Source organism: Aspergillus homomorphus (assembly GCF_003184865.1).
Source record: "Aspergillus homomorphus CBS 101889 unplaced genomic scaffold BO97scaffold_2, whole genome shotgun sequence".
Taxonomy (NCBI): domain Eukaryota; kingdom Fungi; phylum Ascomycota; class Eurotiomycetes; order Eurotiales; family Aspergillaceae; genus Aspergillus; species Aspergillus homomorphus.
This window is the reverse complement of record NW_020291888.1, coordinates 580382-602784: the sequence shown is the minus strand read 5'-3', so window position 1 is coordinate 602784 and position 22403 is coordinate 580382. Positions and strand designations below refer to the sequence as shown.

The 22403-nt window shown below is 52.0% G+C and overlaps 9 protein-coding genes across 9 annotated transcripts; 5 read left to right on the top strand and 4 right to left on the bottom strand.

The window, feature by feature from the left end:
* Positions 1-165: 165 nt before the first annotated feature.
* Positions 166-2132, top strand: BO97DRAFT_474837 (putative nucleoporin). The gene is made up of 3 exons (XM_025700361.1): positions 166-971; positions 1026-1681; positions 1735-2132. Exons 1-3 carry the CDS (start codon positions 413-415, stop codon positions 1840-1842), a joined length of 1323 nt encoding a protein of 440 aa, XP_025555994.1. The 5' UTR covers positions 166-412; the 3' UTR covers positions 1843-2132.
* BO97DRAFT_439783 (uncharacterized protein) lies at positions 2060-2764 on the bottom strand (the record flags this gene model as incomplete). The annotated part of the gene is made up of 5 exons (XM_025698011.1): positions 2060-2261; positions 2316-2382; positions 2484-2515; positions 2575-2661; positions 2734-2764. The coding sequence occupies 5 exons, from the start codon at positions 2762-2764 to the stop codon at positions 2224-2226; spliced, it is 255 nt and encodes an 84-aa protein (XP_025555993.1). The 3' UTR covers positions 2060-2223.
* Positions 2765-2806: 42 nt separating this feature from the next.
* BO97DRAFT_474836 (transcription factor SPN1) lies at positions 2807-4731 on the top strand. Its single transcript, XM_025700360.1, has 4 exons — positions 2807-3615; positions 3698-3780; positions 3849-4327; positions 4428-4731. The coding sequence occupies exons 1-4, from the start codon at positions 3057-3059 to the stop codon at positions 4675-4677; spliced, it is 1371 nt and encodes a 456-aa protein (XP_025555992.1). The 5' UTR covers positions 2807-3056; the 3' UTR covers positions 4678-4731.
* Positions 4732-4944: 213 nt separating this feature from the next.
* Positions 4945-6298, top strand: BO97DRAFT_410355 (HIG1 domain-containing protein; the record flags this gene model as incomplete). The annotated part of the gene is made up of 4 exons (XM_025696133.1): positions 4945-4977; positions 5093-5295; positions 5343-5423; positions 5548-6298. 4 exons carry the CDS (start codon positions 4945-4947, stop codon positions 6296-6298), a joined length of 1068 nt encoding a protein of 355 aa, XP_025555991.1.
* Positions 6299-7214: 916 nt separating this feature from the next.
* Positions 7215-9290, bottom strand: BO97DRAFT_335776 (putative MFS peptide transporter; the record flags this gene model as incomplete). Its single annotated transcript, XM_025691441.1, has 6 exons — positions 7215-7459; positions 7533-7958; positions 8024-8178; positions 8228-8822; positions 8874-8987; positions 9035-9290. The coding sequence occupies 6 exons, from the start codon at positions 9288-9290 to the stop codon at positions 7215-7217; spliced, it is 1791 nt and encodes a 596-aa protein (XP_025555990.1).
* A 169-nt stretch (positions 9291-9459) lies between these two features.
* BO97DRAFT_76825 (uncharacterized protein) lies at positions 9460-10303 on the bottom strand. The gene has a single exon (XM_025701049.1). The coding sequence runs from the start codon at positions 10038-10040 to the stop codon at positions 9510-9512; it is 531 nt and encodes a 176-aa protein (XP_025555989.1). The 5' UTR covers positions 10041-10303; the 3' UTR covers positions 9460-9509.
* A 14-nt stretch (positions 10304-10317) lies between these two features.
* On the top strand, positions 10318-12041 carry BO97DRAFT_420227 (uncharacterized protein; the record flags this gene model as incomplete). The annotated part of the gene is made up of 7 exons (XM_025696638.1): positions 10318-10392; positions 10490-10672; positions 10753-10867; positions 11060-11293; positions 11355-11403; positions 11465-11580; positions 11818-12041. The coding sequence occupies 7 exons, from the start codon at positions 10318-10320 to the stop codon at positions 12039-12041; spliced, it is 996 nt and encodes a 331-aa protein (XP_025555988.1).
* A 5419-nt stretch (positions 12042-17460) lies between these two features.
* On the bottom strand, positions 17461-19780 carry BO97DRAFT_430894 (Hsp70 family protein; the record flags this gene model as incomplete). The annotated part of the gene is made up of 11 exons (XM_025697465.1): positions 17461-17657; positions 17712-17850; positions 17917-18103; positions 18219-18316; positions 18378-18477; positions 18546-18801; positions 18869-18935; positions 18992-19036; positions 19091-19536; positions 19602-19672; positions 19728-19780. 11 exons carry the CDS (start codon positions 19778-19780, stop codon positions 17461-17463), a joined length of 1659 nt encoding a protein of 552 aa, XP_025555987.1.
* Positions 19781-20172: 392 nt separating this feature from the next.
* On the top strand, positions 20173-21246 carry BO97DRAFT_420223 (uncharacterized protein; the record flags this gene model as incomplete). Its single annotated transcript, XM_025696637.1, has 3 exons — positions 20173-20433; positions 20493-20625; positions 20846-21246. The coding sequence occupies 3 exons, from the start codon at positions 20173-20175 to the stop codon at positions 21244-21246; spliced, it is 795 nt and encodes a 264-aa protein (XP_025555986.1).
* Between the last annotated feature and the right edge of the window lie 1157 nt (positions 21247-22403).

Sequence of the window (22403 nt, the reverse complement as noted above, 5' to 3'; positions counted from 1 at the left end):
GCTGTCACGATGTAGCCTGAGGCAGGAGATTCGGGATGAGTGGTGGCCTGAGGGGGTATCGATGTGGAGGCAGAAACTGACCGCCCCGGGCTTATGCTGCGGTCTGCACGTGACCTGCGAAAAACAAAGCCGTTCCCCGAACAGAAGCGCTGAGTCGCAGCTCCGCATCTCTGTCCTGCGGCTTGTTTCTGTCCTTGTGCGCGATTGTTCTGGTTTCAAGAGCTGTGGTGCAGGTATCGCTCTGCTGTGACCACATATTACGAAAGGTGCCCGGTTGTCGTTCGCAGCTGCCGACTCCATCGCCGAACTTCCTTTCTATCTCGTACCAGCTCGGAGCTTGGATTCTCTCGTTCCTACTGCAACAATTCAACGAACCGGCCCTGACTTTCCCTTCTCACCACAACCACACATCATGTCATTCTTCAGTCAAGCGCCGGTCCAGATCTCTGGCGGTGGCTCTGTCTTCGGCTCCGATAACTCTAGAACCGCTGGTGGTCTCTGGGGAACTGCCGGCACCCAGCAACAATCGACCCCAGGAACTGGCGGTGGTCTTTTCGGAAACACGGCAGCTGGCACCCAGCAACAATCGAACACAGGTGGCCTGTTTGGCTCTACAGCCGCCAACCAGCAAAAGCCAGCCACCAATGCCTTCGGCGCTCTGGGCCAGACGGCGCAACAGTCGCAGACGCAGCCCGCAGGAGGGAGTTTGTTCGGAGGGTTGGGCCAGAAGCCTCAAGGCACCACCGGTCTATTTGGCCAGGCTGCACAACCGCAGCAGCAAGGAGGTCTGTTCGGAGGCTCTTTACTAGGCCAACAGCAACAGCAGCAGCAGCAGCAACAGCAACAGCAACAGCAACAATCCGCTTCGTTACTGGGACCGGGGTTGCAAATCGGCCAGCTTAATCCACCTTCGCAATTTTCGCAACAGCTGGGGTCGAGTCTATGGGAGCCCGGACGGGCCGTAACGGGAGGTTGGTGGTTGTATCTCATCACCTCTTACATGTACTGATCTTGTTTTCCACTAGTCCACCGCACCGTCCCCATGCAAATCCAGATCGTCAAGGACAAGTGGGATCCGAGCAGCCGCGCCTCCCCCTTCCGCACCTACTTGTACAACAACGTTGGCGAAGACGCGGCGCCCTTCTACCAGCCAGGTGTAGGCGATGACGAGACGAAATGGGAGGACGCGCTCCGGAAACGGCCCGACCCCGGCTATGTGCCTGTCCTGGTGCAGGGATTCTTCGACCTGGGCAAGCGCGCGCAGCGCCAGAAGGACTTCCTCACCATGCTGCAGGGCCGCCTGCACGAAATCAACAACTCGCTGACCGAGCTCCTGTCGAAGCATGACCTGAAGATCAGCGTGCGCATCGCCGACTGTCGCCGGAAACACCTCGTGCTCAGCAAGCGATGCCTGACGCTGGCGGCCAAGACCCAGGTGCTCCGCAACCGCGGCTACGCTATGGATGATGCGGAAGAGGAGCTGAAGAAAAAGTTGACGCAGCTGGAGCGGTCGGTCTTTGACCCGTCGCTGAACGGCCGTGGGGAGGAGATCTGGGCGCGCATGCTGGCTATCCGGGAGCACTCGCGTCGCTTGCAGCAGGAGTTGGAGCGGGCGGGGCCAAATGCCACGGCACAGGCGGAGGATGATCTGGATGAGCAGACATTGAAGACGGCGAAGAAGGTAGGCACACGTTGCAATCGAATGGGGAAATGCGTCTGCTAACCGATGACTAGATATTGGACGATTACCACATGCAGATCCAGCACCTACAGAAGGAACTGGAGTCGGTCAAGAAGGATTTCGAAGAGTCGCAGAAGCTCCCCAGCGGCGGGCTCCATTAATCGTAGTGTTTTATTCGTTTGCTTTCCTTTTGAATCGAATCTATTACGAACCGGGCCGTGTTTCCACTTACTGCTTGATTTTGATGACTTGATGGGGCAGCAGATCGTGATTTACCGGAGTTTCGAGGAGCTGGTTTCCGCAACATACCGTCGCCCGCATTTGCAATGGGAGAGGGTTTTCCTTTATCGTTAAGCGCAGAGTCGAGACAAATAGCAACACCCAAAAGATTTCTTCTAAGTTGATGGTTCCTTCAACGGATCTAGTGTACATAACAGTTTCGTGTCCATCCCGGCCTTGGTTTCAATACCATGTCCTTCAATCCGGTAGTAGTGGGAGCTGGAGTCATCGAAGCGGCTGGAAGATCGAAGGCGTGTGCGCGATTACAAAAACTTCTTGACGAAGTCGAGGGCGAAGGGGGCTGCGAGAGCATCACGGTTAGCTTTGAATTAGTGCAGTGATGAGCGAAACGTACAGAGGTAGAGGAGGACACCGCCAGTGACAGCCATGCGGATGGTCTGGTTAGCCTGGGCCTCACCAGCCTGTAGGTATTAGTTAGCATCAATGCTTATCCATTGTCCCATGAGCCATGGCCCATGTATGCTAGCATGGGCATGGATCATAGCGGTCGGGCAATCATCACCTTGATGTCCTCACGGGAGAGCTGTTCTTGGCCTGTATGAAAGAGAATTAAACGGCTTGTCTTCCTGCCTCTATATGAAGGCCGAACTCACCTGGAGCGAACATTGTAAAAGATTCTTTGCGAGAAGACGAGCAAGAGACGTGAGGATGAAGATCAGCGGATGGAGGATTGAGATCAACTATATGTGAATCAGCTTGCTTTGGCAGTCGCCGGAGCAATTGAAGGAAAAGAGATTCTGCCGAGCACGGACCAACCTGCGGAGGCGGAACCGATTCCTCCATCCTGCCTGCTTGCCTTCGCCGTCGTCTTCTTACTCTTCCTTTCTTTCATCCACGGTTTCATTTGTGTGGTCGTCTGTTCGTTACTTTCCGTGACTATCTGTGTTACTGACAAGGGGGGAAAGATCCGAGAGCGATATTTGGGAAAGAACACCTCCCTTCCACCTGAGCTGCCTCAGGGTCGAGACGAACACAACATCACTACACCATCACCATCACATCTCCTCCCTAAACTCCAACCAACAACAACACTTAAACTCCCCCACCGACCGCTATCACATCCATAACAGTCAAAATGTCCGAACTCAACAGCCCAGAACACCGACCCGCCTCGCCCGTCGTCGACGACGAACCCGCCCGGGCTCCCACCCCCGACGCTGGCGCCGGCTCCGACGAGCACATCCATAACGAAGCGGCGGCCGCCGAGGAGAGCGATGGCAACAACAACCAGAGCCGTGATGACGTCTCGGAGCAAGAAGACAACGACAACGACGGCGCCAACGACTCAGACGACGAGTCGATCCTCTCGGAAGTCGACGAGGCGCAGTTCGAGGACTTCGACCCGGAGAACGTCGACATCGAGGACCGCCCGCAGCTCGCCATTGACGAGGACAACCTGAAATTGATCGGACGGCACAAGCGCAAGCGCACCGACGGGGGCGAGGGCGAGGGGCGGTCGATGCGGAAGCGCGAGGGTCGGCGCGAGAAGAAGAGTCGGCGCATGCGGGAGCTGGAGGAGGGGGGTGGTGGGAGTGATGAGGAGGGGGGTGGGAAGGCTGGCGGTCGGCGGAGGGGCGCGACTAAGAAGAAAGAGGTTCCGCTTGAGGATGATGAGACGTTGGATCCGGCTACGAGTGAGTCTTTCCCTTTCTCCTTTGTGATGGGCTGGGGAGTATGCGGGGTTGATTGGGTTTACTAACTGGGTTGGTCGTATAGGACGGAGGAGAGCGCTCGATCGTGCTATGGATGAGGCGATGAAGAAGCCGACTAAAAGGCGGTTTCGCAAGGCGGATGGCATTGTATGTTCTCCGACCAGATCTCTTACGCTTGCTATGGTGGTTGGGTTTACTAATGATATGGTTTCTAGGATTTGGAACAAATGGCCGATGCTGAGATTGAAGATATGCGCAAACGCATGACCCACGCCGCGCAGTTGGATGCCATCAACCGTCGCGAAGGCAAGCCTGCGATGCACAAACTCAAGATGCTCCCCGAGGTCGTCTCGTTGCTGAACCGCAACCAATACGTCAACAGTCTGGTCGATCCCGAAATCAACCTGCTGGAAGCCGTCAAGTTCTTCCTCGAGCCGCTGGACGACGGGTCGCTGCCCGCTTACAACATCCAGCGCGATCTGATGACGGCGCTGGGTAAGCTGCCCATCAACAAGGAGGCATTGATCGCCAGCGGCGTCGGCAAAGTGGTCGTGTTCTACACGCGCAGCAAGCGGCCGGAGCCGGGCATCAAGCGCATGGCGGAGCGCTTGTTGGCTGAGTGGACGCGCCCGATCCTGCAGCGCAGCGACGATTACTCCAAGCGGGTGTACCAGGAGGCTGCTTTTGATCCTACGTATGTATCTTCCGTTTGTCTTTCTCCGGTCCATTCGCGATCGCTTGTTCTGGCGATCGCTGCGTTCTCCCTGTCGGGCTATCGAACTGACTTCCACCAGTCAACTGAGCACAACTCGCACCAAATCGGCGCAGACGACAGTGGCGGAGGCGCGCGCGCGCGAAATGCTGCCGCCGCGACTGGCGAACCGGGCGCGGGCGGACCTCACGCATACGAGTTACACGGTGGTGCCGCGACCGACGATGGTGCAAGAGAGCAAATTCGCGCGACCTTTGGGCGCCAGCGGCGAGGATCGGTTCCGGAAGATGCGGGCGCGACAGATTGCGGCGGCCAAGGGATCGCGGCGGTAGGCGAAAGTGGTTTATTTCGTAGTTGGCTGCATATCTTTTTTTTTTTTTTTTTTTCGCTTCATTCTTCGTATTCATTTATTTACGGACGGGACGGCGCAGGATTTGGGGAATGAATTGTAATCATTTGATTAAGCTTACGGAGTAAGAAGACGGAGAGAGGAAAAAAAAATCTGACATCCCGGCTGATCAGGCCATGTACTAAAATAAAAGGAAAGACGCGATCCGTTCCTACAACACCCGGTATACGCCCGGGGATCTCGCGCAAAAATGAAAACGCAAATAGAAGGGCCAGAGGCAAGGGTGAGTAATCGCCGACTCGGCAGCAGAGATCCGAAGTGATACTATGGTTAGAGCCTATGAGAGAGGCCAGAATTAACTCACCATGACAGGATGCAGTACCTAACGTGCAGCAAAGGCCGCCGAAACACCGAGTATGAGCCGCAGATCCCGTTGCGGGTTGCAAGACGTCACCGGGTTTTGCTCTGCCGGGGCGTCTTCCCTTATATTCCGCCGTCTGCCACAAAGTGCCACACTGCCTTTTTCCTGTTCCCTCTCTCTTACACCTACACAAATCATCATTCCTGCCCTCATTCACTTGCGCACTGCACCGCACATACTGTGTGTCCGATCTTGTGTGCACAATCCTTGTACCTACATCATTGAAGCAAATACATTGGTCATCACTGTACCGTCCCGAATCGCACCATGAAGCTCCTTACCAAGCAAGAAGAAGATGCCCACTACCGGTAAGTCATCTGCAGTGCTACCCCAGCATTCTACAATCTACAATCTACTATCTACCCACCCACCTCACCCCTTCAAATCACTTACTTCCAAGCTAACCTCCTTTTTTTTCCCCGGGGCAAACAGCTCAGTCGTGAAAGGCGGCACAATCGGCGGGATCCTCGGTCTAATCGGCGGAGTCGCCGGCGTCCTCGCCTTCAGCAAGCGCTCGAGCACAGTCCGCAACCTGACGCTGCCGATGAAATCCTTCCTGGTGACCTCGTCGGGTACGTTCGTGGGCATCGTCGCGGCGGACCACGCGTCGCGCGACTTCGAGGCTTCGCGCAACGCCAGCCAGATGTGGTACCAGAACCGCACGGAGCGGCTGCGGCAGGAGGAGCTGGCGCAGCTCTCGACCGTCGACCGCCTGACCGCGTGGGCCAAGCGCGAGAAGTACAAGATCGTCGGCGCCACCTGGGTGGCGTCCATGGTCGGCTCGTTCGCCATGGTCAGCCGCAATAAGTTCTTGAGTAGCTCGCAAAAGATCGTGCAGGCGCGTGTCTATGCGCAGGGTCTGACGCTCGCGGTGCTGGTCGCTAGTGCGGCGTTTGAGATCCATGATCAGCGCAAGGGCAAGGGCATCCTGGATAAGGCCAAGGCCGAGAAGGAGGAGGCCCAGAAGCAGAACTCTCAGGAGTTGGCCTCGCATGAGGAGACCGGTGATCTGTGGAAGGATATGGTTGCGGCTGAGGAGGAGCGCTTGAAGAGGAAGAAGCAGAGCTTGTATGAGCATGATTATCAGGAGGGACATGCTAAGGATGGCGAGAAGAAGCAGGAGCAGCAGCAGCAGGAGCAGCAGCAGGGAAAGAAGGAGCCCGAGGCTGAGAAGAAGGAGTAGAAGCCTTTTTACTTTTTGCTTTCTTTGCTTCTTTCTCTCTGGGCTGGCGGTCGTCGTTGGTGTCTGGATAGACTGTGATCTGCAGGTTTGGATCACTTGGTTTTTTATTTTTCTCTTTGTGTCAAAAGATTTATTGTGTGATTATGACGCTCCTCTTAATGCAGCCTTCACGAGACTACTTCTTCTACTCCTTGACGGACCCTTCATTTTAGTTCATATCAAATATCTGCAATGCTTCATTCCTCTTGGGATGTATGTACTGTACAGCCGGTCAAACAGTGAAATCCCATGACGTCATGATATCGTCGTCTGGCAGCGGCTCACTGTTTTGGTTGCTGGTCAACATTTCAGAGGCCGGAGTTTGCTATCCCATGCACAATCAAGGCCAATCCACTCCGTTAAGATGAACGATGCTTTGATGGTTGAGCATCGGCGAACCTGTATCTTGATCAGGTGACTTGGCGGCGTTGTGATGGCAGGGTCGGACTCCATGAGGGGTGCTTTCCCGTTTGGGAAGGCGGTTACCTTCCGTTTTTTTTTGGGGTTGGTGCCTAGGCACTTCAACTCCCTTCCTCGACTCGATCTTTGTTCCTCTCACGCCTGAGTTCTTATCATAAGCATCCTCAGTTAGTCGAGAATTCCTCGTTCCAGTTATTATCGAAATAGTCTTTCTCAGTGTCTAGTAGAGTTACCGACTTAGTGATTGCTTCAGAGGAGAATGTATTTGAAAACATTCATGTACAGAAAAGACACTGATTGGGAAAGCAGAGGACCGGTGCCTATACCCAAATCATCACAATACAAGCTGAAGGTACAGAACGGCCTAATAATTGAATCGGTTTTACCATATAGTCAGCAATCATCAGTCCTAGTTACTTCACATGACATCATAAGGCACATATATGTATCCATCAAATTAAGCCATGGTCTTCTCGGTTGCCACAGTCTCCTTCCCCACCCACTGTGATTCCTCCATGTTATTCAGCTCATCCTCCTCCTTATCCAACTTCAGATTACTAAGATAGAACAAGTTCCCACCAATGAAGGCCAACACCGCCACGAACCCATAGTTCCAGATCAACAGCGGGTCGGTCGACAGAGCGGTCAAGCCTTGCTGGATTGCCGAAGAGATGGCGTTCATGAACAGGTACAACGATTGGACTGAGAAGAACGCAAATCAGCCGCGCGAGATCTCTCTCACACATGCCATAAAACAAAAGCGGAGGAGACTCACCTAATGACTTCATGTTCTTCGGCGCCTTCGTGTACGCATACTCGTACCCCGTGATCGACGTGAAGATCTCCGAGAACGCAATCAGCACGTACGGCACCGTCTGCACCCACACGTTGATGGGCGCCGCCTCGGCGCATTCGCTCGGATGGTCACCGCAGGGACTTAGCTTGTAGATGTAGTACTGTGTCACGGCCGCCGCGATCATCGAGGCCGCTGCCAGCAGGTAGCCCACGTAGATCCGCTTGATCGGGGTGAAGTTGATGCCCAGCTTGCGTAGACCCGGGTACACGAATTGGTCCATGATCGGAATGAAGATGATCAGGGCCAGCGGGTCTAGGTTGTTGATGATGTCGTTGGGTACCCCGTGCAGCTGCATCGTGGCGGCTTGCGAGGTCAGATTGTTGGTCATTTGCCCGTAGGCCAGCCCTGTGTTCCGTTAGTGACGTTAATTTCGGGTTGGTTTTGGAAAGGGGTATTCTGTAGCAACTGACAGTAAAGAGGGTACCATGCGAAGACGGCACAGGCCTTCACGGCACGGCGCACCTCGTCTACCCACTGGTCGTCGAACGTCATCCATTGAGGCCTGTTCTCCAGCTGGCTGGGTTTGACGCTGTCCCAGAACTCGGTCGACCTGCATCGTTTAAAGCTGCGTTTGTCAGTCTTTGCCCGTGCACCGACACGATATATGTACTCACAATACGACCGGGTTCCAGGTCCATTGTCCCTTCAAGGCAAGGCCCCACAGTTTGAATGCCTTTGCCGCGACGGACCCCGTCGGAGGCGTCACATGGTACTTGTTGCGGCACATGAACAGTACCAACGGGCAAAACCCGAACATGATCGTCGGTAGGAGGTAGGCCAGCCAGTAGCCGACGTACTTCTCCGCGTACACCATGGCCACCGACCCGATCAGAGAACCGACGTTGATCATGAAGTAGAAGTATAGGAAAATGCGGGTGATGGTCTGCGCTGGATCGACGATGACCCGCTCCCCGGTCTTGGGAACAGTCTGGATGAAGAGCTTCGTCTCGCGGTGCTGCTCGGCAATCAGTGGTGAGATGTTTGACTTGAACCCGCCCACCCCAATTCCAAAGAATATCAGACCGACGCAGAAGCAGGCTAGGGCGCCGTTCGCATGCACAATAACTTGGGGGATGGAGGAGATGATGATAATGATATGACCCAGCATTGCGAAGGCGATGGCGACCTGGATGGTCTTCATCCGACCCCAGAATTCATCGGCAATCCAGGCGCCCAGAATGGGCATGACATAGCACCAGAACGTGTTGACTGCGTGGTTTGTTAGAGAGAGAAACGAGACAAACGGCGAATGCAACTTACAGGTGGTCAGCGCGGTGGACGTTCGCTGACCCTGACCCAGGGCGCCGGACTGCCCACTTCCTCCCGCCCCAGTATCCGAGCCCGCAGGCAGAGGCTGCTGAATGAAGTTGGTATCTGACGTGGTTAGCAGCGATCCATCAAGACGGCCTAGATGAACCTACAGACGGCAGTGGTTCCGTAGTAAGAGAACCGCTCGCACAGCTCGACAAAAGCGATGGTGTAGGCGGTCCACTGCACCTTGCCCGCCACGCGCCGGAGGCTTTGTTCCTCCTCCTCTGTCGGCACCTCGCGGCCTTCATCATCGTACCTGTTTGCGGTGACAACGACGTCTTCCTTCTCGGGCGTTGGGAGTTCCTTCTGAGGCACGTGGGCCTGGGCAATGTAGACGAGGTCGTCAGGACCGATGGGGTCGCTCATAGTGCCGGATGGTGCAGGGGAGCACACCCTATAAGGTCGGCAGAAACGTCGAAAAGAGAGATATGTGTAGGAACAGCAACAAAAAAGTTCCCGGGGCGGGAGGCTATGGGGCAGAAATAAAGAGAAAAGATGCCTCACCCCATTCTGATAAGAGTCGTCCACCGTCCAGCGGGGCTTGTCTTCGGATCAATCGCGTGAAGGCGATTATCAGCCGTCCAGTCAGACAGACATGGGGAGAATGGAGCCATAGAGATAGCTAACTCCTAGCGTCAGACCTTCGTGGGCACCAGTTTCCCACGGCTTGTTAGCATTGGGGATGTCTGGACTACGAGACACTGGACAGAGCAAGGGTGCATATCTTTCCCTAGCCGCTATAGCGTCTTTTGAGAACCTGGTTCCTCGTGGCGAGTAATGATAAAGAGGTGGACCAGAAACCATCGCTATACTATGGCAGTTGGACGGACCACGACAATTCCAGTAACCGAGGAAGCGCATATCTCCGGTAGATGAACGACCCCACGACCCAGATATCGTCCTGAGACCCATTGTTGCCGGATCCGAGCCCTGAGAGAAAGCATATCTAGTAGGGGAGCGTTTTTCGAGACCAATATCTCTCACCAATCGATTTTGAGCATCGCTTTCAAGGCCCCATGTGTGCGCCCCTTTCCAACCGTAGGTAAGATTGTCCCACTGCCCATCCAAGACAGCGAATTGGAGACATCGTCCAGTCAAATTGTGGAAAAGCTTCATAGGCGGGTGAAATATTAAGCACGTCGTCAAGCCTAAGGAACATTGATGGGGCCGGACTTGGCATGGGCCGCTAAACGGTGCTTAGAAGCCTAGTGTAGACTGTAGAGTAATAGGCAGCCAGAAACCATCTTAGACGATGGCGCAAGAATCCCCACATTTGCCGACGCGCTCTTGTCGGTTTCGCCTGAATCGTGTGCGCCGTTGACCAGAGCATAGCGACATTATTTGCGAGATTGCATCCGACCCGGGACAGCGGGGATAGCGGAGAGAAGTGACAATGCCTGCCCTGGACTATGAGACCGAGGGCGAAAAGTCCAGACCAGAAAGCCGATCATCAAGGCAACGCCACCTTGTCGACGCCAATGAAATCCGGTGAAAGCAGGCTGAGGTTGGATAGACCAGGAGAGAAATGACACCATCGCAACCACTGATAATGCTATATCCGATAGGCCAACCAAAGAAGCCTTAACAGCGGAGGGGGGGAGCAAAATGCGTCCTTGGCTGTGGAGCTTGCCTTTGAAGCTATTCAAGCTAGAGATAACGCCAGTGAAGTTGCGACCCTCACATTCCTCCGATCCAAGGGGATTCCGGTTCCCGAAGTGTATGGCTGGTCCTCCGCAACTGATAACCCAGTTGGTGTGGAGTACATTATCATGGAACGTGCCCTGGGGTTGGCGCTGATACGTGCTGGTTCAACAATACGAAACACCAGAAGCATACTTTGAAAGGCATCGTCAACATCGAGAAAAAGCTCTTTAGCATACCCTTTGGCGCCATTGGTAGCCTTACTTCAAGAGCGATCTTGCACCCCGGTTTCAAGGCCCGCTGTATGCGCCAGGCACGCCAGACGAAGCTGGGGACTCCGATACCTACTGCATCGGGCCGATCGCCGAATATAAGTTTTGGTATGGCCAACGGGCCGATTTGGACCTAGACAGAGGACCATGTATGGATTGTCTTTCCCTTTTTGAAACAGCTAAGTCTTGGACCCGTGATCACCAAGCTGATCCTACTCCCAGGGCGCGACCCAAAGAACTACCTGTCTGCAATTGCAGAGAAGGAAGTCAAATGGATTGGGAAATTCGGAAAGCCTCTTGAAAGTGACTTCCCATTCAACATGATCTTTCGCGGCATGGAATCCCATGTGGACTATCTGAGGCTCCTCAAGAAGTATTTGGCAACCGTGCCGTCTCTTCTCCCGAAAGAAAAAGGACCCAGGAGCAATCTGATCAGGCCGATTCTACGCCATCAAGGTACGTCTACCCCTGCAACCAGGCCGAATGTTGTTGCCTTGTGAACTTACTGTAAAGCCAGATCTCGCCCCTAGCAATGTCTTCGTCTGCCCAGACACATTCAAAGTCACGTCCGTCATCGACTGCAACATACTGTTATCACCCCTTAATTCTTGCTGCCGGGTATCCCAGGCTATTTGAGAATCCCGAGCCTGGGCCTTTCGCGGTTTTGACGCCCCCGAAGTACCTGCCGGACTACGGCATAATGACACCTGAACAGATAGCCCAAGTCGATGAACTCAGGCGAGGTTGGCCTTTCAGGACCACGAGGAATTCTTTTGATATCAGGTAGACTCAGTCAGTGGCTGGACTTACTGTCTATGGATAGCTATCCAGTCCCAGGCCCCGTACAGACAGGATTGTTCAAAATTAGATGTTGGGGCTACTGGCACCAAGCAGGCGCTTATCCACCGCTTGAACCCCTGTTCTCTTTTTTATGCCACCTTTCCACAGGGGAAATAGCGTCTGACCCAAGACTCGGACAGAACTGTTGAAGGACGGCGTCCGGTTGGACAATGATAGCAGGGACTATCATGCGTATCGGGAGCAGCCGGATGCCCGAAAAGTCCCTTCTTGTATCAAGCAGTGTTGTAATAAGAACGGCGGGATTCATGCTGCGATTACCACCCTATACATATCTACAGGGCTCGAATGTGAAGCGGACGTCTTCGAAGATGCGATGAAGGGATATATCACGAATATCCGTTGAGCATGATCAGTCACAAAGCTATACATTACATAAATCACAGACTGACGAATTTGTCTCCCACGGGGAAAAAAGTATTGTAGCTATTTGGGCTCTGGCTAGGTCGCAGAGAGAGCGAAATACTCCCTAGAGAGAAGATAATTCCCGCTCCCTAGGCTTTTCGCCTACTTGAGTCGATTTGCTCTGAAGCCAACGGTCGAGCTTCATGTTTCTGGGATGTACCATCCTAGGTCAAGCCGGCTGGATTGTCAGTATTGTAGATAAGAGCATCCTGACAGCATGCGACAATGTATGCGAACTGAAACAATGACTGGGGTGGCGACTATTTCCACTCGGAATCATAAGCAACAAGTGCATTCAGGAGGGCCAATCAGCATCCTACCCATGGAATTCTAACAAGCGGCAAATATCATCTCGCAAATATCCCGGTATCAGCACGACACGCCGCTCGAAGGCTCGAATAAGACGGGGTTCGAATGACACCATCGCGAGCACTGATAATGCTATATCCGATGAACCAACCAAATTGGTTCGACAGCAGAGGGTGGAGCATATTGCAAACATGGAAGTCGAGGTAGGTCTTGGCAGTGGAGCTTGCCTTGAAGCCAATTTGGAGCGGTTGGCCCAGAACGTTAGAGATAACACCTCTGTATCAATTGGTCACCACCGACCAGCAGCTGTGGTTCATGCTGCCGCAACTGATAAGCATCCTCGGAATTCAGGATGAGGTAAAACTGGTCTCGTCCGTAGCCGATGAGCTGAAATAGCATTAGGCTTCCGAGTCCTGAGAAGGATTGGTTCAATGGCGAGGGACGAGATACGCTGTGCTCCAGGCAGCCATCGTCTGCACTGTCAGTGTCACTATCAATGTTCACAGTCAGGTGATGTCTGTCAACACGGAATGTTCCGAAGCTTTTACGTACCTTGAATATGTCACTCTCAGGCACATTGCGGATCTCTCAAGACAAGATCACGTGTCAATGATGATATATTGGGGCAGCATTGGTTCCAACCGCACCGCGGACAAGAATCCAAGGGGAGAGGCTCCAATTTAACAGTTTCATGACGCTTGTAAAGTGCATCCGCGCAGGAATTATTGACATCTGCATGATTGCGGGGACGATCAGCTCGTCGTCCATCAGCATCACAAGTAGGTATTTGACTCTGATCCAAGTGCATCGTTATCATTATGGTTGGCTCCGATGTCGGACACAGATGAGCTAAAAGCGCGTCACGAACGCCATTGTACACGGTGCTCATCCTCATTCGCCAAGACCAGACTTAGGCTAAGCACGCCGAGTGGTATGGCATGACTTTACCTATTGTTGTCTAAACTGCCAGATGGGTGGAGTGATGCACACTTAGATAGCGGTATCATCGAGATCGACAAATGACGATCCGTGATTTTACCTATGCGTCAAAGAAGATGCTGAAACTCACACACTCCACCAAATGCCCACAAGCTCTGCTGACAGAGATCGTGTCGATGAGTTTAATCGTCTGCTGGAAAAGTGGCACGGGATTGGTTTATTTTTGGTGCCTCGCATACATTCCCACCAATAAGCGGCAGGATCAATATGCAGCTGCGGCTTACGGTCTGACACTAGTAAGGAGCAAATCCCTCAGGGCTGACCTCAATTTGATGGCCTCGTCAAAGATTATGACTATGCGAGCGCTGAAGTACGACCATGACTGCGACGAGTTCGTTTCTCCTTCCAGATGAAGAGCGGAAGGCGCAGCTCATGCAAGCCGCCCGACGCGGCTTGCTCAGAGAGGTACAATTCCTACTTTATGGAGCCTCGCCCGATGCGCGAGATCATACTGGCCGCACTGTCTTCTCCTGGGCGGCGTCCTATGACCTGACGCAGGCGAGAACAACCAATGATTGCGACCGTCCGAGTCAATTGATGCAATTGCTTCTCGACCGTGGAGCCGATCCGAATATCGCGGATATGCATGGCGAAACCCCGTTGCATTGGGCCGTGAAAGCCGGGAACAAGCAGATGGTGGATCTTCTCTTGCAGAAGGGCGTGCTAGCAGAGGTAGCCGATCTGCGGGGCCGCACGCCATTGTCTCGGGCCGCTGAATGGGGCTATGATGAGATCGTCGAGCTTCTCCTGGTTAAGGGCAAAGCAGACCCAGATAGCAAAGATGGGCGAGGGCGGACGCCCCTCTCCTGGGCGGCTGAGAATTGGCATCTTAAGGCTGCGAGCCTGTTGGTTAATCATGGAGCCAGTGGGGACATTCATGATCATGAAGGTCAAATCCCTCTCTGGTGGCTGGTCAGCAACACGACCAGAAGAAGTATGTTGGGCGAGCAACAAACTGTGTCGCCTGATGTGGATTTCCAAAGATGGCTGACGGTGCTGGCACCCAGCCCTGGTATAGAACCTATGACCAAGGCGCGGCGAACGTTCCTGGCCTGGGCAAGCGAGCGTGGTGATCGTGAACTTGTCAAGCAGCTGCTAAGGACCAAGTGGGCAGACCCTAATTCAATCGATCGCTATCGCAAGACGCCACTGATTTATGCATTGGAATGGAACCACTATGATGTGGCCGATATGCTCATGTTGGGCATGGGAGATGATGTAGAACGAAGGAAAGACGTCATGTCTTTGCGAGTAATGATCCAGGAGGGTCGTGCTCGACTGCTGAAGCCCTTCCTCGAGAGATACAAACCGAGTCTAGAGGGGGAAGATGAATATAATTCCATTCCCCTGATGAGGATGGCGCTCCAGCAGGCAGATCGATCTACTGTAGCCGTTCTCCTGGAGCACAAAGCTTGCATCAATGAGCTGGAAAATGGAGACTGGTTTGGCCCCTGTAGCGAAGGAAAGCCGACTGTGAATCTGATGCCGTCACGCAACATTCCCAGCCAAGCTCAGAGCTCAATCCCAGTGATGGATATGACTATCCCAGAACGCGACCGCGCAGCTTATTTTGCCTTGATGAACAATCGATTGAAAATACTAGATTATGATGAAGATTCGTCAGATCTGGCAGAGGGGCTAAACTTCGGTGCTTACAAGCGTGGAACTAAGCCCAGTGTGGTTGTGGATATTGTCTGCTTGCGTGACGGTAGCAGAAAGGCGCGATGGATAACAGCCGATACGTTACAAAAGGAGATCAGAGCCATGCCCAAGACGATCGAAGAAACTCATTTATTGTAGGTCGCACTCACCTCACCTTCCTCTTGCCGTGTTCTCACCGTCGATATCAGGCTCTTCCGAGAGAACTATGTCTGGACAACGTATTGCCCAGTGACAGAAACGACAAACGAGTTACGCTTCTCTTTAGGGCACAAGAGCCCCTGCAGAACATTCACTCTATTCATCCGAATGGATATTCAAATAGGCGATCTGCTCACCGGGTACAACAATGAGAAGAGCACGGCTCGGATTATCGAATGGGCAGTGCTGGAGGCGCCTCCAAAGGCAATTCACTACTATAGCAATCTGCCTTATGGATGGATTCCGCAAAGCGATCTCGAGCTAGTACAACTTTTCATGCAGACTTGGAAGGAGGACTGGCTAACGCTCTGCCGAGAGGCCAGAAGATATCTCGGACGACTGGTAAGTTCTGTCATGTATGTTCAGCGAATATAGACACTCATAGCCGCAGCGCACGCATCAGTTAACTGCCCGGGGCGAAGATGATCGACTCATTGACTCCATAGCCAAACATATGCAGCAATGGACTCAGATCCAGGGAATGTTGACGGAGCAGCTCAGTCAAATCCGAGACTTCGTTACCCAGTATCAGAGGTTTAGCGAGACGCGCAGATTTAGCGAACAGATGCAGGATATGATTACCGAGCTGGATCGAGACATCTCGGGGCAGATTGACAAGCTGGAACAAACAGTGCGCGATCTGCTTCAAATTGTAGGACAAGGAGTTTTCAGCCTCATACTCGCGGTCATCTCTGCTAATAGAAAGGTATAGGAATTTGCATGGGTGTCGATCAATGAAGCGCATCGGTCAACCAGTCTGGCGACTAGTATGAAACGACTCAGTTGGATCACGGTAGGATGCCGTTTCCAGGGAATCTCGGTTCAAAAACTGACAAGCTGGGCGAATTAGTTCATCTTTCTTCCTCTGACCTTCGCCTCCGTAAGCATTTTGTCTAGTGCGGCAGCGAAGGAAATCAGCTGACCTTGTTTAGAGCTTGTTTGGCATGAACGTGGATATCCTGGAGGATAATCCGTCTTGGCGTTGGTATCCCCTTGCTGGAGGTGTGCTACTGCTCCTGACAGTGGCCACATGGGTGTTTTTCAAATTCGTCAATGTGAGTCTTGATCTGTAGGCTCTGGTTCAAATCCACTGACCGACTGCTAGATGGAACAATGGATGGAGCGTAGAGTTGGAGACCTGGCTCGAAGAGCAGGTCATTTCGACAGGGACACTTTATTCAAGAGACGATAGACTAGGATAGATCAGTCTGTCGCAATATGCAATGATAAGACGAAGCTTATTGCCAGTGAAAGCAGGCCTGTGACGGATTGACATTGAGAGAGTGATGTAGTGATGTAGTTGAAGTAGTAGAGTGATTGCGGGCCTTCCCACTGACAACAAACAAACAGCACAAACAGACCCTGATAGATCAGATCCTTCGAGACACCACTGCATCTCATCGTTTCCTTCCTTCACCAGTTGACAGTGCTTTGATCTCTTCAGATTTCTGGTCTCAGAAGACCGAGTCCATATTTAATCTCTACTCCCGATAACCAACTTCATCTGAGCTCACTTGGAGAACCATGATAAGTATACCAAGCCCAGGCATTATAGATCGAAAGTGTTCGCGTCAGAAAATCAGAGAATCCAATCGTCATTTCCATCCAACTGTAGATTCGCGTCATGATCCGCTTCACTGATTTCTTCTTAACGCCATCCCTCTCATCACTTTCCTCCTTGGGGCTGCTACTATCGGCACCTGCATAAAGAGCCAGATCATTCCGGTCGATAGCCTTTGAACCACCTATTCTGGGCTTCTTCTTTCCATGACGGTCGAGCGCGAGGAAGCCATCAAGAAGACGAACTTCCCCATAAGGCGGCTCCCAGAGCAAGGTTCATCCCCCCTTTCCACTTAGCTCATCGCTCGTCAACGTATCGGAAGATGGCCAGAGCTGTCGAGCGTGTACCTACGACTGATCTGGGTCTGTAGCACTGATTCATGGTCGTGCTTCAAGCCGCTGTCTAGATAAAAAGTCCTGATGATGCCAGCTTGCAAACATCGGTCATCAGTCTCGTATCAAAGTCATTACGCTGGAATCTCGTATTTACTTCAAGAAAGATGTAAGATAAGCAAACAATTGATATTCTGTCTTAGTCCGGTATGACCAAGCAAACGCACAGCAACAGTTTTCCATGAGTAATAGTGGTCAGATATAGCAATTGGCAGTGATAACGAGTTGCTCGCTGATCATCAGTATTTCGAACGGACACTGCCGTAGGATGCTCCATTGAACTCCAGCTCAAACAACAACGAAGCTGACGTGGGGATCATCACTAAATCGAAGTGAACCTCAACATACTCGGCATCCTGAGAGTTGCGTTTTTTTACAAAGAGCTCTTGAGGAATATCGCGGAGATCAGCTTCCAAAGTGCATAGCCGCATGATTTCTGCATATGGTAAGCAAGGTGCGAGATTGTGCTGATTTCATGTAGGACACCAACCCTTGTTCTTTGTCTCAGGTGCATTATCGCTATTACAGAACAATAGGTCATCTGTGAATTGCAGTTTGTGCAGTTCAGTTGTCCGAATTGTACGATAGAATGGCATCTTGATTGGAAGATTTTCGGACAGCGTCGAGAACTAAGTTACTCGGTTCAGCGGAGCTCGAGGTTCAATACACAAATTGCGTGATGGGATGATTAGCACCTTCTTGATATACCACTCCATGCGGCTTTCCACCTGATATCTCTCTTCGAGTTCATCCCACACTTTGTCGTCAGGATTGTGCTTACCCTCGATATACCGCGTACGGTACCCAATGCCGTAGTTGCGACAAGCAATGCGAGACTCTACCTGGTTGCCATCACGCCCTCGATGAACCGCACCGCTACTCCTTCATTAGCTGGTGAACTTCTCTGGTTATTATTTGTCTAGAACTAACCTCACTACTGCTGACCAGCTGCATTGCTCGGTTAGCTGTGGCCTTCTAGGGGGAAAGAAGAACTTACGCGTTAGGTGGTTGCATTACAGTCACGGTAGGATTTGCTTCCTGCAAGCGGCGAAAAAGAAACTCGGAAGCGCCGAAGCCTCCGACAAGAATGATTGCCTGGTAGCCCGCTTGCTTAGAATCACGCCGCTCTTGACCTGAACGGAAATACTTCAGTGACCTTTGCGGGGAGTTCCTTCTTTCTAATGCCCTCCATCTGCTCGGCAACGAGCGACTCGACATCCTTGATGATAGGCTCGAGGATACTCGTAACATCCTCGCTGGTCTTAAGTTAGAGCGTTGAAAGAATGCTAGTAGTCTTTCTATTGTTGTAGGTATGTCCACAGACCTGGTAAGTTGAAAAAACCCATCTTCGATTGGCACTGAGGAGTCGTCATGTGCTCCTGGGACTTGGATAAAGTAGTCAATATCTGCATAGTCATCATCGTACTTGCCCGTAAAGTTAGGCTTGACTCGGTCCTGCCAATACTGTAGAGCAGTTTCTCTTGACTTCTCGGACAGGGAACCGTAGCTTTTGGAACCCATTCTCTCTTCGAGCATCCTCGCAAATCTTTGGTCCAACAATCGCGACCCGCAAATGCGACCTAATCAGTCATTATCCGTGCTACTCACCCGTGTTAATGGGCAAGTGATAAGTGGAGCTTAGCGTACCTTCCCCCTTCACTGCTTCTGTGAGGACAAGAGGCTCCAAGTTTCTGATCTGGTACGAGATGAGGTCCTGATACGTGATCAGCCATCGCCATAACCGAGCCGTCGCTTTACTGGCGCTCTTACTACTGTTCCACCACCGGCATCGCAGACGATGAATACATCGTTTTTCTGGCAGGGGTAAGATACCACGAAATCATTGAGCATGTTTGAGATGTACCGTACAGCGATTGTGTTGGGCTGGATGGCGCGTAATGAGTAAAGAGCAGCAGCCTCGGGCTCCGACACAAGCGAGATGTCTTGGGGGGCAATGCCTGCTTTCAGCGCGGCGCGTAAAGTGCCGTCTTTGGCCTTGTCAGACCATACAGCTGGAACCGTGAGTACGAATCGTAGATCCATGACTCGGGAAGGTACTCCCAGGCGCCGCTCTAGGGCCTCCTCCGCATATTTAACGATGAGCCTGAGGTAGTCCGCAATAACCTGGACGACATCTTTCCCATACTTGGTGGGCAACTTCTTGGAGGCCAAAGACGGCGGATATTTTGTCTCCTGGTCCTCATCAAGGAGTAGCTTGATGCCTCGAAAAGCCTCAGTGTAAAGACCGACCTGGTAGCCCCAGCTAGGGACTTTGTTCTTGTAGACTATCAACGAGGGGACTTTGACTGAAGTTCCTGTTTGAATGATCTGTGAGCGTGATGATCCGGTCAGTGTGTAGGTGTGGCAAGGATTCACGTACTGTTGCCTCCACCAGGCCAGGTGGATAGCACTTCAATCTCATCCTCAGAGTCCATGAGAGCCCATGCAATACTACTTTCCGGTTAGTGCACGCTTAGCAGTGTGTAGATACATACCACATACCCACTGAAGGTTGTCCCGAAAGTCCACGCCAACGACAACGGAGGGTCCTTGTGCCATGTTGCTAGTGTCCATGTTGCTACCGTTGCTCTCATAGAGGGAATCAGATAATCCAAGCTCGACATTTCAACGAAAGCAAAGAGAAGAAATGGGAGAGCGACCAGAAGCAGAACCCTGATTTTTGAGGGGGGCAGTTGCCCTGAGAGGTGTCATGCCCATGACACTATGATTGCCATTCCGGGACTGATGGAAGTCGCGTGGAAACGCGTCACTTGACGGAAATAGCTACCCACGTTGGATGGAACTCTGGGAATATAATGAACGAGATCCCCGCTCGGTCACTTGTCCTGTGTAGCAGCAAAAACAGTAAGGGGTGGGCAGGGATTTCTTTCCCTCGTTTGGGAAACAAGCGACAACAGGCGGGCTCAGATGCGACTAAAGTGAACGAACACATGCGCTTGGCGCAAGCTGCCGAAGAGGCAAGCAGACAGCACCAGGCAAGAGCAGATAAGGTCATGCAAGAAAATCAGCGGTTGCGGCAGGAGCTGAATAGACATAATTGGGCCAATACGGAGAGAATCAAACGACTGGAACATGAGCTGCAACAAGCGCACCAGTTTCATGAAGCTCTAACAAACAGCAGTTGGCGGACCGAGAAAGGATCCAACAACAAGACCGGTTACTGTGTCAGGCGCGCGAGGACGCATCGGCGAGTAGCAAGCGTCACCAGGAGGAGCTCAATCGACTATATAGTCAGCTAAACACGCTGCAGAATGGACCATCCAAAATGATGGGAGATGACCAGATCGTTGATCAGATGCGCAAACTGAGCCAGAACCTCGATAGTTGGGTCAAAGCCAATTTCAAAGACGTCAAGAAACTGACATCGTCGGCGGAAACCGATGGTAGGGCTCAGTTCCCGCACAGCTCCTCCCAGCGGCGGGCCTGCATCCATTTACCGTTACCAGCTTCATCCATGCCTTTATATTCTTGCCATATGCATTCGGAATCTGTGACGAACCATATGGGCGTTTTCTCTCCGGGCTCGAAGACCACGTTCGACACACTAGTATGTACTCTTCAGACTCTGACTCGTCTTCGATATGAATATTGATCCAGCTACAGGCTCAGAGCCAGTGCTCAGTAGTTGGAGGACAGCCACGAGTATCGCAATTGAGGCGACTGCAACCGAAGACTGCGAGGCCGTGTTCACCTACATCGTCAACTGCGTCGAGGACCAATTCAACTCTTTCTCCTCTACTAACCACGAGTCAAGAAGCCGCCAGCTCCGAGCACTGATGCAGAGATGTGTGGATTTCAAGATGGCTTTGAGCCGGCAGAAGCAATCATTCTTCTTCTGGTGTAGTCCGACGGGGACAAAATTTTTTCCTGGGTCTATGAGCTTTGGCGGAGGCGACGGACAGTTAGCCGGAAGAGTGAGATGGTCTCTGTGGCCAGCACTCATGAAGCACCTGGACGAGGGCAATGAGGTCTTAGAGCCAGAATTGGTTTGGAGTATGGAGTAGAGCATTGCAAACCAACTTGAATATTTGCTCAGTATAATTTAGCTCAGCCAGCCTATTAGCCCAGAATTCACATGACAGATAACTGCTCTTCACTTTCTAGCATCTAAGAAAAATCTCTACGAGACTACAAATCAAGCAAGGATTCCTCACCGAAACTGCACTTTACCGCACGGTACAAATGATCCAAACCTAACCTCAAAACCCCAGCTCCCTATCTAATCTGACCTGTCAAACACCCCCACTCGGCCTCGGCCCCTCTGCCCTTGCAGCTCTCGCCATCGCACAAAAAGACAAGGGCGGGCGGAGTGCAAACGACACTGTATGACAAGGGCGAGAACAGGGCAGAATAATTCGTACCCCTTGTTAACCCGAATTCTAGGCGCCGGATATCAGGTATCGGGTAGAAAAAGTTACACGGTAGCGATCTAGATCGAAATCCGACCGGGATTGAGGTCTAGAGTCTAGCGCCTAGAACCTTGGATCTAGGACTGCGTGCTCGACCGTTGAACTATTCCGAAAAATGCGACTTCGCGATGAAGGATTGAAGTATTTTGTATTTTGTCGGGCGGTTAGGTTCCTGGAATTGTAATCGCGGAAGGGGTGGGAAGAATCCAGGTGTTTTGGTTTGGTTTGCATACCGCCGCGCGCGCGGGCCGGGGCATAGTTGCAGGATTTTTGGTGCTGGAGGTGCAGCTTGTGCATTCATTCATTTGTGGACGGGTACGTCAGTTGGAATTTCAAGGGGAGATTGAGATGATGTTAGAAAGGTTTGTGGGAGGGGAAGAAGGATGGGGTTTTGTTTGTCAATTGGGCTTGTCTTCGTTTGGCTTGGTCTGTTTTGAATTGGTCGAGATGGGAATCAGAGACTAGGGTGTATTTGTGCTTATATGGTTTTTTTTCTTTCTTTCTTTCTTTTTTTTAGAAGGGAGGAAAATCAATTTCTTCCCTTTTTCTGTTTGGACATTTAGTTGTATCACATTAATACTTGGTATAGTATGTGTACCGGTAGATCCGACATAGTCATGGTAAGATACACAAAGAGGAAATGTCTTTATGATACCGGGAACAAGGAGAGATAATGTCTCAATGCAGATTATATGCAGAATGTATTTTACTCGAGTCGAAAACAGAATTATACCGAATATATGCAATTAAAA